We start from the raw sequence: 15,844 nt of genomic DNA on the forward strand, positions 1-15,844 counted from the left end.
TCTCGAGCTGATGAAGACGCGATTTGTAACTTTGGGCTTATTTCCCAAATCAGAAATATTGGGTTATTTGGCAATCTCGAGCTGATGAGGACAGGCCTCAAGTCACCTTTCTCCCTTCAGTGATCTCAAGGCAGTAGTTGCTGTGCAAATAATCACTTGGCTTGAGAAAGTCCACAGGAGTGGACAAAAGCTTGCCCACTTAAAACGTTAAGGTTGGTAGAAGTTAAATATGCATGTTATAATTACCCCAACCAATGAAAGTTTTCTGTATCAAGGCTTAACTGGTTCTATCCAATTCTATTTTCTGTGCAAACAGGTAGCAAATTCTCAAAATACAACATTTCCATTCTGGTTGAATGAGTACAGTTTACAAATTAGCCTCATTTCGATCTGAAGCCTACATGTAAATGCTTACACTGATTCAAAGAACAATATACAAAATGTTCTATATTTTTTACGTCATTCATGTATCAAAATTTGAAGAAAGATATTTAAATAGTGAAAAAATAAAACACACTGCTTGAAATTTCTTGGTATTTTGTATGATCTTTAAAAAAAGCACCGTAGAATTAACTGTCTAGGGGGTTCTATTCATTTAGTAGGGTGTATAAAAATATGGCATAAAAAGTGTTTAAATCTGAAGCTAAGACTGTAATAATGCAAGCATATAATTGGAGGGAAGTGGAATGACTTGATTAGTTCTAAAAAGTCACTATAATCATACCCTACTCTTAAGTTTCTGATCTAGTAGAACTGACCCCCCTCTCTCTTTATGTTCACCCCTTTCCCTCTCATCCTCCTTTTCCCTTCTTCTCCCCCTCCTCCTTCCCTCTGTCACTCCATTTCCCTTTTGCAATACCTCTCACTCTGTGATCAGTATATAATATAAGTATGAGATGATTATCACATTCCCTATGTCTATCTCCAATTACTATAAGCATTAGTAATATACTTCTAACTTGGAAAGGAACTTCATATCACTCTAGTCTACTGAATGCAAAAAAACACAAAATCACCCAAGTATATAATTATACAAATCTTTGACGAAGGCTGTAATGGAAGGGTCAAAGAACCTCATAATTACCTGGTACCTGATACAGTTCAAAACAAAGGGTTAAATATAGGTCACTATTGACCCCATGTGGCCTGTGGCATTTTCTAGTAATTTATTTCCTTTGGTAAACCAATTGACTACTAAATTCTCTACTTTCCCCTATGTTTTATACTGGGACCTTCCAGTTCTCGAATGCAGGGGGTTAACCTTTCCTTGAGTATATGTATCTCACCTTCTGAACTCTCACTCTAGGGGGGCGTTTCACAAAACTTGTCATCAGTGACAAATGACAATTTTTGTTATAAGCTACTGAAATCCTTGCTTCTGATTGGTTACCAGCAGATTTGTCACTGATTTTTGTCATTTGTCACTGAAAAGAGGCTTTGTGAAACACCTCCAGGTCTCTATCTTACCCTGCTACTATAAATAAATCTATAAATATATAATCTGTCACAAAATTTCATTTTTGATTGCCTACCTACATGTACATAAATTACACTTATGATCGGCATAATTGAATTTCAGCTCTCTAGAATTTTAGAGGTATATCCAGCCCCCTGTATAATAGAAAGAAAAAAAAGGTTTCTTTTCCCTTTGTGTAGCCAAGCAACTGGTTCATTAGAAAAGAGCACTTTCGATTTTTTTAACATGTATTTGAAATTTGACATCGACATGATTTATAGTAATGACTACAATTTTGAAGCGTAACCAATTTCATTTGATAAATTCATTCCTATATCATATAACAACGCAGTGATTATGACATTTAGTCTTAACAATGATCATGATCAAATTTAAACAAATTATTATAAATAGATACAAAAATTATGAAAATAAGAATCTGTAGTAAAGCAGCGCCTGAATAAACATCGGAAGGCTAACTTACATGCAATCTCTCGTTTCTCCTCTTCAAATTTTACTTTTACATAATCTTTCATCTCCTTTCTACCTTTTCACTCATTTCCATCCTAATCCCCTCTCTGTTCTTCTGTCTTCTCCTTTCGTTCACTTTCTCTCTCCTCATTCTCCTTCGGACTACGTGATTTCCTTCGCTTTAGCCGTAAGCTTCTCCTTATCAGTGAACCTGCATTCACAAAAGATACAAATACATGTACATACACAGTTATGTCCATAAAAGTGACAAATATTTAAAGTTCAGCTCTTCAAACTGTTGTGCCACAAGGATCTATTTTTGGTCCTCTAATCAGACAATATATTTATACATTAAGTTTCACACATGGTTGTGTCCATACAAATTGCAACTATTCAAAATTAGCTCTCCAGCCAGGTGTACCACAAGGATCTCCTTAAGGTCCTCTAATCTTTATAATCATTTTGACTTACATACCAAGTTATGTCCATACAAGTTGCAACCATTCAAAGGTCAGCTCTTTAATCTGCTGTGCCATCTGTTTTTGGTCCCTAATCAGACGATATATTTATACATTAATTTACGCACATAACTATGTCCATACTAGTTGCAACTATTCAAAATTAAGCTCTCCAGCCAGGTGTACCACAAGGATCTGTTCATGGTCCTCTCATCATCACAGACATTAACAAGTACTATTTACAGATCATGCATCTGGAAGTTTCTCTTCAGTGAACCTGCATTCACAGAGGATACATTTGTAGATTTAGTTTCAAACATAGTTATGTCCATACAATTTGCAACAATTCAAAATTAAGCTCTCCAGTCAAGTGTACCACAAGGATCTCCTTTAGGTCCTCTAATCTTTAAAACCATTTTGACTTACTGCTGAGATAAATGGTTTCTCTGAAATTTATTTTTCATCTCTAACCTCATCTCTTACCATTCTCCTTTCTCTGCTCTTCTCAATTTTTAAATTTAGTTTCACATATAGTTATGTCCATACATCTTGCAATTAATAAAAATTAAGCTCTCATGCCCGATGTACCACAAGGATCTCTTTTAGGTCCTTTAATCTTTATAATCCTTTTAAATTAATAGTGCTGAGATAAATGGTTTCTCTGAAATTTATTTTTGATCTCTTACCTCGTCTCTCACCATTCACCACTCTCCAGCCAGGTGTACCACAAGGATCTCTTTTAGGTCCTCTAATCTTCATAATCCTTTTAAATTAATAGTGCTGAGATAAATGGTTCCTCTGAAATTTATTTTTGATCTCTTACCTCGTCTCTCACCATTCTCCTTTCTCTGCTCCTTCTCTTCAACGTCGAGGAGACAGACGTTGGTACCGATCATGATGAGATCATCGCTGGAAGACACTGGGCCATCAGTCTCATCTCCAAACTGAAGATCTAGGAGATTGCACAAAAAAAATTGCTCACAAACTTCATCCTTATCAAAGACCTGAGGGAAAATTCAATGATTTTGATATATTTTGATCCCCCATAATTTCTATTTGAATTGCATACTTCAGTTGTGATTTGGAAATAAAAGGAAAGGCCAAGCCTCTCAAAGGCCCACTGCACTACTTATAGCTATTTGCACCCTCTATATAACAAACAATGCCTAATCGGTGACCATCGGTCCCCCATGATCCTCTTTTTCTTTTATTAATTGAGAGCTGAGATGATGAGATAACCACTTGTCCAGTTATCTTGCAGGGTGGTCTTATCCCTCCTGTACACTAGTACAGATGAGCTTTAACTAAAGTTTTTTCCAATGATTTAGCCTGAAGCATTTTCTTTCACAGTAATCTCTTGTCAGTACTACTCTCTTTTTGTTCTAGTTTGTTGTAATTGAGTGCTTTGACGACTTGACTGTGGTACAGTGGTCAATTAATTGTACACCCCTTCATTACATACAGGTACATACCAAGGTAATTGGACAGGAAGCGGATGGCGGCAAAGTTGTTGGTTGCCATGGCAACGTAAGGGTCAAGGGGTCCTCTAGCACTGGTCAGCTTGGCGAGGAATTGAGGCACAATGAGGCTGAAATCAGACTGGCTTTGGTGGACAGTCCCACTGAAATAAACGACATAGAGGAAATATTGACCTTTACAATGTTGTACATGGAGGTGGTTCAATCCAGCTGTTTAAAACGGAGTGCCGCAACAAAATTTTTGCGATTAATTTGTCAATTTCTTGAAATGTCAATGTATTTTCATGAGGAAATAACATTTTAAAGATAACAATTTTTTACTCCCTTACTTGCTTCATAATATATAGAAACAAAATATGATTTCTGGCAGCAGAGTACCTGAATACCTCCATATTTGATGCCTCCCTCATTTTAGAAAAAAGACAATATATTTTGAATCATTCAAATCATAATCACAAATTTAAATGTTTGGTCACATTTGATGAGAACGTATCTAAATTTGAATGTTTGTTCACATTCGATAGGAACGTATCTAAATTTGAATGTTTGTTCACATTCGATAAGAATGTATTTAAATTTGAATGTTTGGTCACATTCGATAGGAACGTATCTAAATTTGAATGTTTGTTCACATTCGATAAGAACGTATGTAAATTTGAATGTTTGTTCACATTCGATAGGAACGTATCTAAATTTGAATGTTTGTTCATATTTGATAAGAATGTATCTGAATGTTTCTGTTTTGTTCATTTACCGTACGGTAACCATCCTGCGTGGACCCGAGGAGGCGTGTATATCAGGCACGAGTGAATACCTCCATATTTGAGTGACATTCTCAATTTTTGAAAAAAAGACACAATTCATTTTGAATCATGCAAATCATAATTACAAATTTAAATGTTTGTTCAAGTTTGATATGGAAGTATCTCAATGTTTCTGGTTCGTTCATTTACCGTACGGTAATCATCCTGCAAATTTAAATGTTTGTTCACATTTGATAAGAAAGTATCTCAATTAGGCCTGAGTCATGTCGGGATTTTCATAAACCGGGTCCCGACGGCTTTGTACCGATCGGGACCCGGTGTCCCGAAATCAGCTCGCAGGATTTGTCACTTGCCTCTATAAAAAGCGCATAAAATCAGTATGTCCCTTAAAAGTGACCTTTTTTATCAATCAAATAAATCAACACATGCATACCTCGGCTCAGATCGGTATATTCTTCCATTTGACATTATTTTTATCCATGATTGGCGATGTTTAGTGCCATTTTCGTACCTCTAAAAGTAAAAAAACTGGGGCAGAAATTGAAAGACAACATTCGAGCCGCCATTTTGATTTATGCAGGTTGAATAAATCTGGTCAAAAAATATGAATGTTAGAATAATAAAACAGCTTTCTAAAAATTTCTTCTGTACAATATACCGATCATATAATATTTTAAAGACAAAATAAATATTTATCTCTTATTTTAAACATCGCATGCTTTTTTTTAAAAGCTGAAAATTATTTGGTAATCAAGAGTTTCGATACGGATAGCTGTTGCAAAGCAAGTTCAGACTAGTCTCGGAAAAATGCGCAGTGCTCCTCGTAATTAGCTGTAATGCGTGCCAGAATGAACCCAAACAAAGACGTGATCGTAACTGAGAAGAAAAAAAAACATTAAAAACTACGAGAGCACAATTGGAAAGACAACTACTGCTCAAAATTACCATAATCAGATAGATAACCTGGACAAAGAATTCAATAATCGCCCAAGAAATGCCACAGAAATTGTGATAATCGAGGAGTAACTAGGTACATTTTTATCGCAAGGGGCCTGCTGCAAATACTCGAATTCTTTGTTATACTGCTTTTTACCGTAGAGGGCGGTATTTACCTCGTATAGCCTCGTGTTCAATTTTAACACATGTAATTCGGATATTGAAGCAGGCCCTTCCAATAATGATTGTACCTATAGTAACTCCTTAAATATCACTATTTATGTGGCTTTTCTTTGATAACTATTGTTTTCTACCTCCAAGTTATATGTATCTGCTTACGATAATTTTGAGTAGTTGTCTTTCCAATTGTGCTCTCGTAGTTTTTAATGATTTTTTTCTCGTTACGATCACATCTTTGTTTGGGTTCGTTCTGGCACGCATTACAGCTAACGTGGAGCACTGCGCATTTTTCCGAGACTAGTCTGAACTTGCTTTGCAACAGCTATCTGTATCGAAACTTCTTGTGATTACCAAGTAATTTTCAGCTTTTAAAAGAAGCATGCGAAGTTCAAAATCAAAGAAAAAATATCTATTTTGTCTTTTAAAAATTATTCGATCGGTATGTTGAAAAGAGGTACTTTTTAGAAAGCCGTTTTATTATTCAAACATTAATGTTTCTTTCAACCTGATTTATTAATCCTGCCGAGAGACCCGGCCAGTACAGTAGCTAGCTAGCAGCTGGCAACAACAACCCCATGGGCGAACTGCCTTGAAACTCATATTTATATCAGCAGTTCGGATTGATTCAGGATGAGCTAGAATATGATTGGTAACAATTAAATACTTAAGTTTTAAGGTGGATTGATTTTAGTGGTGTACAAAACTGCAATTTCTTACATATTTCGTTATTTTTTTCGGAGCGTCGGTTCTCAAAAAACGAAACCGGGACCCGACGGCAACGGTCGGGTCCCGGTGTGATCGACCGTACCGACTCAAGCCTAATCTCAATGTTTCTGTTTTTGTTCATTTACCATACGGAATCATCCTGCAAATTTAAATCTTGGTTCACATTTGATGAGAGTGTATCTCAATGTTTCTGTTTTTGTTCATTTACCGTACGGTAACCATCCTGCGTGGACCAGAGGATGCGTGTATATCGGGCACAAGCGAGAGCATGCGCGTGATGTTGGCTTTCCATTGGAACTTCTCCGTGTTGATGAAGAAGAGTGGTTGTTTGACATCGAGGTGACTTTCGTCCAGGGGGAACATCCACGCATCAAATGCAACCCCACATCTAGGAGAAAGAGGAAGGCAGAGCAGGGAAAAAATAAATAAAAAACTTTCAGGGGCAACTTTTCAAGCTTGCTTGCATGAAAATAACACTCTTTAATTTGTTTTGCATTGAACTCTATGCAAATTTTTGGGGCTCTTTTTTTTACTTTCGGGGGCTCTTTAGGGCATTTTGAGGGCTAATTCGCCCCGAGCCCCCATGTATTTTCTCCCTGAGGCAGAGGATGAACGTAGATTAGTGACAACATTATTTTTTCCTGGTAGATTCTGTATAGAACAATAGCTTGGCAAAAACCGTCTTGCAAGGAGGAACTGATGGGAGGAGAAAAGGGGCAGACCAACTACAGGGGTGATAGTGTGCACTAAAAAAAAAATAGGTTTTTTGTTTTTCCCTCAACCATGCCCCTCTTGAGGAAAAAATGGCATCAAACAACATTCCCCCCCCCCCCATCCCCCCATTTGAGTAAGAAAAGTTGAGAAAAAAATCGGGAAACGTGGGGAAGAAAAGAGAAAATAAGGGAAAAATCACGAAAATCGGGAGAAAAAAAAATCAGGATGAAAAAAAAAATCAGGAAAAATTTAAAACAATTGGGAAACCGATTTAAATCGGGTTTTTATCGGGCCTGCAACTAGGACATGAACGTAGATTAGTGAACGTAGATGTAGAGGTGTCGTGGTCGAGTGGTTACATCGCTGGAATGTCGATCACAAGGTCCGCGGTTCGAGTCCAACTGCGGCACTAATGTCCTTTGGCAAGACATTGATCTACATTTGCCACTCTTGACCCATGTGATGTTAATGGGTACCTGGCAGGAATTAATTCCTTGAAATGCTAGAGCGCCGTAATGGCAGTACAGCTATAGCCGGGATAATAATCTCCAAGTTTGGTAGTGCTTAGAGACATAATTGTAATTCGGGCTATATAAAAGCCGAGCATTATCATCATCATTATTATTATTATTCTGTATGGAAGAATAGATTGGCAAACACAGTCTTGCAAGGAAGAACTGATAGGAGAAAGAAGGGCAGACCTATGGGAACATGGACAGATAACATCAAGCAATGGACTGGCATGTCATTTGTGCAGCTAACTAGAACAGCTGAAGACAGAAAGTTATGGAGAACCTGTGTCCCAAGGTCCATGTTATCGTCACCTCAAAAACCTCCCAAGCTTTGGGACATAGATAGAATCTGTAATTATATTTGTGCAGCTGTCAAACCTACAAACAGCATGCTCAAATGCGGGGAAACATTGACATAAAACACAATTGTTATTTTTTCACAGCAGGTAATCTGGGACTGCCTACTTTAATCTATTGAGTCCTAGTACTTGCAATGTAGCCTGGAATAAAAAAAAAACAGGAAAATACGAGAAAAATGAATCCTAAATGGTTTCTGATAGGTTGAGAGTAATAGTTAGGATTGATATCAATCACAAATAAGACAGGGCCCGGGACTGTTTTTAACTTGCTTTTAGAAATAGAAATCTTAATATTTTCTTACTTGAATCGATCGTCTCTGCTTAGACAGGCAATAGTTGTAGCACCACCAAACGAATGTCCGCACAAAGCTACATCGTTTAGGTCTAGATGACCCTGAAGAAACAAAATGAATAAAAGAACATAATCAGAATGACATATTGGTGAATTGATATTTAGTGTTATGCCAACACATCATTCTCCTGATTTGTCTGAAGCAGTTTTTCTAAATCCAGTTGTCCATTGCTCCACGAGGTATCATGTTTTTTGTTATTATCTGTAAAACATTTATGACAATTCAGCCATCCAGCTGCAAAGATATGTTTTTATAAACAATTATTGAATCTTAAATCCTAAATCATGATTTGACGTCAATATCCAAAAGATGTGACATGGTTTCGCACTGGGGTCGCCTGAGCCAGTTTGTAGGCAAAAAAAAGAGAGCTGACTTAGTGAACATGCCGCTATACCAACTTACATACAAATGAATTTGAGTTTATATGTGTTCCATAATTGGTTTAAATTCACTTTTAATGTCATCAGTCTGGATTGATAGATGGATTAGAGTATATCGAAAAGTATATCAGAAAAATGTGGGCTTTCCAGGAAACACAAAGACTTAATTCCACCCAACACCCCATTGAAGTCAATGGCTAGTGAAACATAGACTTAACTCCTGATGACCCAAATGCTCAGTGACACATAAACCACTTTTTCTCAAAATGGCCAAAATGGAGTTACGTCTTTGTGTCACCAACCCCTCGATATATTCATATAAGGCTTCAGGGAAGCCAACTCTTTACCTGAAAGACTGTGAGATCCATATCGGGATCCAGATCGTTTTCTAAGTGACCTCCTTCATCAAGATCCTGAAGGTAGTCTAGTACTGCTATACACTCATCCTTTCTCTGGTTTACCTGTAAGAGAGAAATTAGAACACCAGAATTGTGCTCAATGTTGAGAGAATCTCATTGAAGTTGTTATCAGAACTAAAAGGGAAGAGAGTCATTTTTTTTCTCGATTTGATTATGCCCCTTCAGATAGCACTCTCCCGGCCGATGATCACCCGTGCCCGGAAGAGCAATGGTATGGTCTCAGCTCACTCACAAATGGGGGTATCGACTCACCACTGGGAAACTAGAACCAAACTAGCCTATGTCTGAATTTCTGTTTGACTCGGAGGAAAATTTGTCAGTCATCTTTAGTATTAAAAACAACATTGTTATTATTATTTGTTACAAGCTCACAAGCACTTCAACTGCGCCTCGTACTCAAAGGCAAAAAAGTAAAAGCGAAAGCGAAAGCACAAAAAAATAGGGGTGCGTCTTATACACAGAGATTTACAGTAGTTGTTACATACAATGTATGAAATATAAATCTGGTCATCATACCTGTCTTGTTCGTAACTCCTGCTCCTCGTATGCTGCTTTATGATACGTGATCCACTGCTGGTCTAACTCGTTAGCCGTCCCGTTGCTGTTGTTGTTATTGATGATGAAGGAAGCACAGGCAGATTGGTCTCTGTGATGTAAACACAGGAGCAAACAGGAAAACATTATTTTTTACAGTTTCATTAGTTTTTTAAAATAAATATTCGATAAACTTTTAATGATCCAATAATTTTCTTACATTCGACATAAACATAACACAAATATACAGACATTTATACAGCAGAAACTTCCACTCGAGAAACCCTGTCGCCACCCTAGCGCCAAGTTACCCCGACTGCAAGTGCACACTAACCTGTGTTCTACCGCTGCTACGATACAACCATGGGAGGCAATGTCCATGCAGATACTGGTGTAGGTGGTCCTGCAGCCCCCCAGGCCATGGCTGAAGATGATCACTGGGTACTTGGTCTTAGACTCGCTCAGTTTACCGTGCCACCAGACCGGTAGCGTGACTTTAGCTGCAATGAACAACACAAATATCAAGATTCATTATGCTGCACATACATGTACATATTCATCCTAGAAGGGAATCTTAAAGGCATTGGGTAACTTTGTCTCAGATTCTCAAACAAAATCCTGGATTTAGCTCATGCTGCAATGATAATCATAAACCTTTAGGTTAGTCAGGAACCCCATGTTTTTTACAAGCCGATCGCCTGTCTGATTATCAAGGTATTTATGAATGAAAATCAAATCAAATTTTGTGTTTTCTTAACGGTTTTCCTAACACTACAGTCTATTGGAGCAAATGAGAACGGTAAACCAGTCACTCACAGATTTGTACTTTTGGAGGCACTTCACGATAATTTTGAAGTGCAATTTTTTAGAGCTTCAATATTACACTATATCAAAGACACTGATAAAACGTAGGGCCATGCATCTCAGATTTAACATTGTTAAATGACGCCTTTAAGGTAGCTAAAAAAAGAACAATATCTTGAGCCGTTGACTACGTCACCGTGGAAATCAAAATGTGCCTAATAACAAAACATGAATCTAGTTCATAAATACAAGAAAAACATAATTCACACATCTGTTGTCTTTTATAATTTGCTTTATAAGTAATAACTTACATAATGCCTACTTGAGTTCTTAAAGGCATTTTAACAATGTCTCCAGTTTCACAAATTTGAGATGCATGGCCCAACGTGTTATCAGTATCTGTGATATTGAAGTCCACCCTGATATTTAGTTGGTTTTGAACATTTAATAAGGACAGAACAATAAGAAAAGAGTTTTTAATTTGTGTTTGACAGATTAATACTTTGAACTTTAGAACTTCCTTATTGCATACCAGATTTACTTTCACTGAACTGTCTCTTTGATTTTTTCTGCTTCCATTAAAGCCCATCTGCACTAGTTTGGCCAGGGAGATTAGACCTCCCTGCAAGGTCACTGACAGGTGGTTATCTCTTTAAATCGACTCTCAATTAACATGAGAAAAAGGGGATTATGGGGGACCAACAGGCACCGATTAGGCATTGTTTGCTATATAGAGGGTGCAAGTAGCTATAAGTAGTAAGATGGCATAACAGCTGGGAATTCCCCTTTTATATCAAAGAACTTACATAGCAGCCACTTGAGGGTCACCCCAGCCAGCTTCTTGCCTGCTACCGCCCCGTAACCCTTAGCATACTGGCTCCCTAGCAACCAGGGGGGCCTCGCCTTCTTAGGGGGACCACCTGAAGTCTTCTCCATCGGATAGAATAGGCGGAAGAACACCCTGGAATGAAATTAAATCAAAGTAAATTTTTATTGTGAGAATAACATTTTTATTTAGTTATTTAGTTTTATATAAGCAGGGTTGCCTCTTCAGTTAACAAACTGCTATCCCTGAGGCAGACCTGCCAAGCTCTGGAGTTAAAAAACTGTATTCTTTAATCCCCAAAGTTGTATTTTACTGACAAAAGTTTAATTCTTAAAAAAAAAAACACAGACTGTTACGCAGATCAATGCCTCTTACAGTTCCTACATACAGGAAGAAAGAGTTATTAGAGTTATTAGACACATTCGTTCTAAACCACTACACTACTTATTTTACAATTACAGTCCAAGCAGGCCTACCAAAATTTAAGGCCGTTCTGAATACACGTGTGCTTTTGCTCTTGTTACAGTGCTGTATTGTCATATGTGGTTAATTAAGATATGTACATGGTCAATTTTTAAGTAGCGTGATTAATTATTATCAATCGCGACATGCGCTAAATCTGAAATTTTGTATTGCTTCAAGTTTCTACTCCGAACACCGACTTACCCCGATGTAGAGAGCCCAGCCATGATATCTCCGCACCCGACTCCATACGGCCCACTGCCTGCCGGGATACGACGAGGTGAGCGTCCTTGACTTCTACTCGCCATCGTCAATCACAGACTTGTCTGTCAGAGATAGAGGAAAAATGGGTTAAAAACTGCAATGTTTAACCCTTCATTTCAGACATGTTCTTCTTTTTAAGGTAAAGACCAGTTTTGTGATGATACAAATTTTGCCGAGAAACCACCTACTAATTGATATATATTTGGTAAATTATTACCGGTATACATGTATCTATTTGGACCTGATAGATATCGTGCACGTGTCACATAGTCCCATATACATCTCTCTGTGTACAGTTCTTGTAACTTTACCACGACTGGGCCAAATTTCTGATCATTTTGATGATTCCAGAACCTTGCAGTACACACCATATGCTAGATGATCAACCTTTTCTGCTCGATTCCACGTTTCTTTCACGATGCAATCGAATGACCATAACGGGTCTTTTTCTTTAAAGGCATTGTTTAACAATGTTAAATATGAGATGAATGGCCTAATGTCTGTGATATGGTGTAATATTGAAGCCCTAAATAAATTGCGCTTCAAAATGATCAAGAAGTGCCTCAAAAAAATAAAAATCTTTGAGTGATCGGTTTAACCCTACTCATTTTCCCCAATAGACTGTAATGTTAAACAAATCTTTAGGAAAACAATTTTTGAAATTTTGATTTCCAATCATAAATATCTTGATAATCAGACAGGCAATCAGCTTATAAAATTCATGGGGTTCCTGACTGACATGAATTGCAGCATGAGCTAAATCCAGGATTTTGTTTCAGAATCTGAGACAATGTTACCAATTAAGTCACATTGTGAATTCTAAATAAAATTATGATGGGGGTCTGGTGTCCTATAATTATCAAACCTTATCTTTTGCCTTCAAATAGAACAAAATGTTAGACCGAAAGCTTCAGTCTCTGATATCGAGGGTTGTTCCGCTGAGACTACATCTGGCTCCACTGGCCGCCTCTAAACATAATTGAGTTGACAAATGTCAGTTTTTTTTAGAGAATACCCATACAATATGATGGAAGGTTAGGCAGTCAGATCAACACTTACCATACATGTACATAGAGGCTTCTCTTTTGCCTTCAGATTTAACGAAATATACATGTAGACTATGCATCAAATCATCATGAATGCTAACCATCATAAATATTTATAGGCCTAGACCTACAGGGTGTATATATGCTTTAATTTGTCTAAGTCTAACACAAGTCTATGAATATATAGTCCATATGATGGAAGGTTGGGCATTCAGATCAGCACTTACCATATACAGAGCCTTCTCTTTTGCCTTCAGATTTAACAAAATATACATGTAGACTATGCATCAAATCATCGTTAACTATCATAAATATTTATAGGTCCTACATTTAATTTGTCTAAGTCTATAAACACAAGTCTATGAAGATTCATGAAAGATTGGCTTATTTCTTATTTTTAATAAGATTCAGTGTAATATTGCAGCCAAAGTGAATAGGGTAGCGCACCCAGTATTCGGTCAGACAGCCATTTCAACAGCTGTAACAATTTAAAAAATAATTTATGAGCCACGAAACTTGCACAAAACAACTTTTCTTAACTCTCAAAATTGGTATTTAGGGCCCCGGAAAGATCTCCAACTTAGCTCGAAATTGGTCAGTGTTGCACAACTTTCTGCACTTTCGCGTTCTGTTAGCATATGCGCTAACTTGCATAGCCATATATACTGTATGTAGAAGTCTGTTGCGAAACAACTACGCGTGCTGTCGCAATGAATTTAGTAGGTTATGTGTGTGAAGAGGAGCTCTTCCGTGTTCGCTCCATCGCAGCGAATTTGTAAATGACGTACTTGCCGATGTGCAAGAGGCTTTTAATACGATACCCTTGCCATGCGGTATCGCTCATCCAGTATTCGGTCAACGCATTGACATTCAGTGCTTTATAGCGCAATTGTGTGAAAATAGTACGCAAATATGCTTCGTTCCTTGGCAACGGAGATACCACTCACAAATCGCGTGACCGAATTCTGGGCAGAAAAATGCTCCGTCTTCTTTCGTAAGTATTTTGCTTATCATCATTCTATATTTTAAACGACTATAAAATACTGTTAGCCTACTTAGAGGAATAAATTTCTTTTCTTTTGATGGGTAGATTGCCAAATAAAAAAGGTAAGAATTCAAAATATTACAGATTTCCCCGTAAGTGACCGAATACCGGGCGCTCTACCCTATATGAAGACGTAAAGAGGGAAGAAAAACTTGTTGCATATCTTATTTATCTCGGTCCGGCCGACCCGAACCATTCCTTCCACACAGTACCCCATACGACATACTTCGAGGTGGTCGGAGGAGCCAGATGTAATCTTAGAGGAACGAACAACCATCGATATCAGACATTCAGAGACTGAAGCTTTTCATTCTAGTGGTCTAGCCTAGACCTACAACTTACAAGGAGTACATGTAGACCCCAAGGACAAAAGAAACAACACAAAACACGTAGACTACACAACAATTAACTCAGCCTCATGCAGCGCTGTCAAGTGTCAACCCTCCCGTGTTTGGAAATTGGAGGGAGTCTCACGCCACCAAACTCATTCATTCTCCCGCCTTAAAGGTAAAGACCAGTAATGGTCATGCGATTGCATTGTGAAAGAAACGTTGTGGAATCGATCAGAAAAGGTTGATCATCTAGCATCTAGCATCTGCAAGGTTCTGGAATCATCAAAATGATAAGAAATTTGGCCCATTCTTCGTAAAGTTACAAGCACTATACACAGAAAGATGTATATGGGACTACCCTATCTCTCTCACACGACCATGAGAGAAATAAATTTACCAAATATATGAATTAGTAGGCGGTTTCCCGGCAAATTTTTTATCATCATGTATTAGTAGGCCCTAGTCAAAACATATTCTTTCACATGATTGGTAATGAGAGCTTCCATTTCATTTTTTGAAATTGGGGCGTTACCAATACTGGTCTTTACCTTTAAATCCCACCACCTCGTAGCAGGAGACTCCCGCAATTACCACGCCCTTCCACGATGTAGTCTCCAGCTTTATGAAAATACCCTCCCGCTAAACGTGTAAAATGAAAATCTCCTGCACCATCTCTCTGGCTCAAGGGTTAAGTGGAAAAAAAAAAGTATTTTATTTGTTAGTCCTCACTACCCCCCCCCCCCCCCCCCCCCTTAAGTTTGAGCACAACAAAATTGCATAGGTCTAGACTCTAGGGCTATAGGGTCTAGCCTCTAGAATCTAGGCCTACGATACAGAAAGAAATCTACCTCCAACCAAGTCCGAGTCCAATTGCAAGCAAGTTCCCCAAACTAAAAAAAAATTGACACCCCTGATCAGCAGATTAGACTTTCTAACTCAATAACTGTTAAAATTGAATAGACAACACAACAGACTGTCTCCAAAATGATACCTAAAATCTTTACAAAACTTACCAAAAGTAACTCCACACGATTCTTGCCTTTCTTCTGCAGTGAGTAGAATTATATTAGGCCGATACACAGCCAAACCTAGCGAAGTGCAATGTCATATAGGCCTATGCATAGTGCACAGATTTCGTGCCTCATCATCAACGATATTCGAGTGGTGTACAATACAAATACAGACTCAGGCCTATACAGACAGGCTGTACTTTGGCATATCCTAGCTACGCCTAATTCATGCACAGATTGCGCAATGACAGTCTAGCGAATTCATTGTAATTACATGCAGAATGTACACTAGGGTAAACGTCTATTCATCCATTT

The 15,844-nt window shown here is 37.9% G+C and overlaps 1 protein-coding gene across 1 annotated transcript; it reads right to left on the minus strand.

The window, feature by feature from the left end:
* LOC100892517 (platelet-activating factor acetylhydrolase 2, cytoplasmic) lies at positions 1–15,637 on the minus strand. The gene is made up of 11 exons (XM_030977757.1): positions 15,533–15,637; positions 12,037–12,158; positions 11,351–11,505; positions 10,075–10,240; positions 9,723–9,852; positions 9,135–9,248; positions 8,357–8,448; positions 6,678–6,857; positions 3,858–4,006; positions 3,209–3,337; positions 1–2,138 (listed from the first exon to the last, which is right to left on the minus strand). Exons 2-11 carry the CDS (start codon positions 12,138–12,140, stop codon positions 2,023–2,025), a joined length of 1,335 nt encoding a protein of 444 aa, XP_030833617.1. The 5' UTR covers positions 12,141–12,158; positions 15,533–15,637; the 3' UTR covers positions 1–2,022.
* Between the last annotated feature and the right edge of the window lie 207 nt (positions 15,638–15,844).

Source organism: Strongylocentrotus purpuratus, unplaced genomic scaffold (genome assembly GCF_000002235.5).
Source record: "Strongylocentrotus purpuratus isolate Spur 01 unplaced genomic scaffold, Spur_5.0 spur5_scaffold_1, whole genome shotgun sequence".
NCBI lineage: Eukaryota > Metazoa > Echinodermata > Echinoidea > Camarodonta > Strongylocentrotidae > Strongylocentrotus > Strongylocentrotus purpuratus.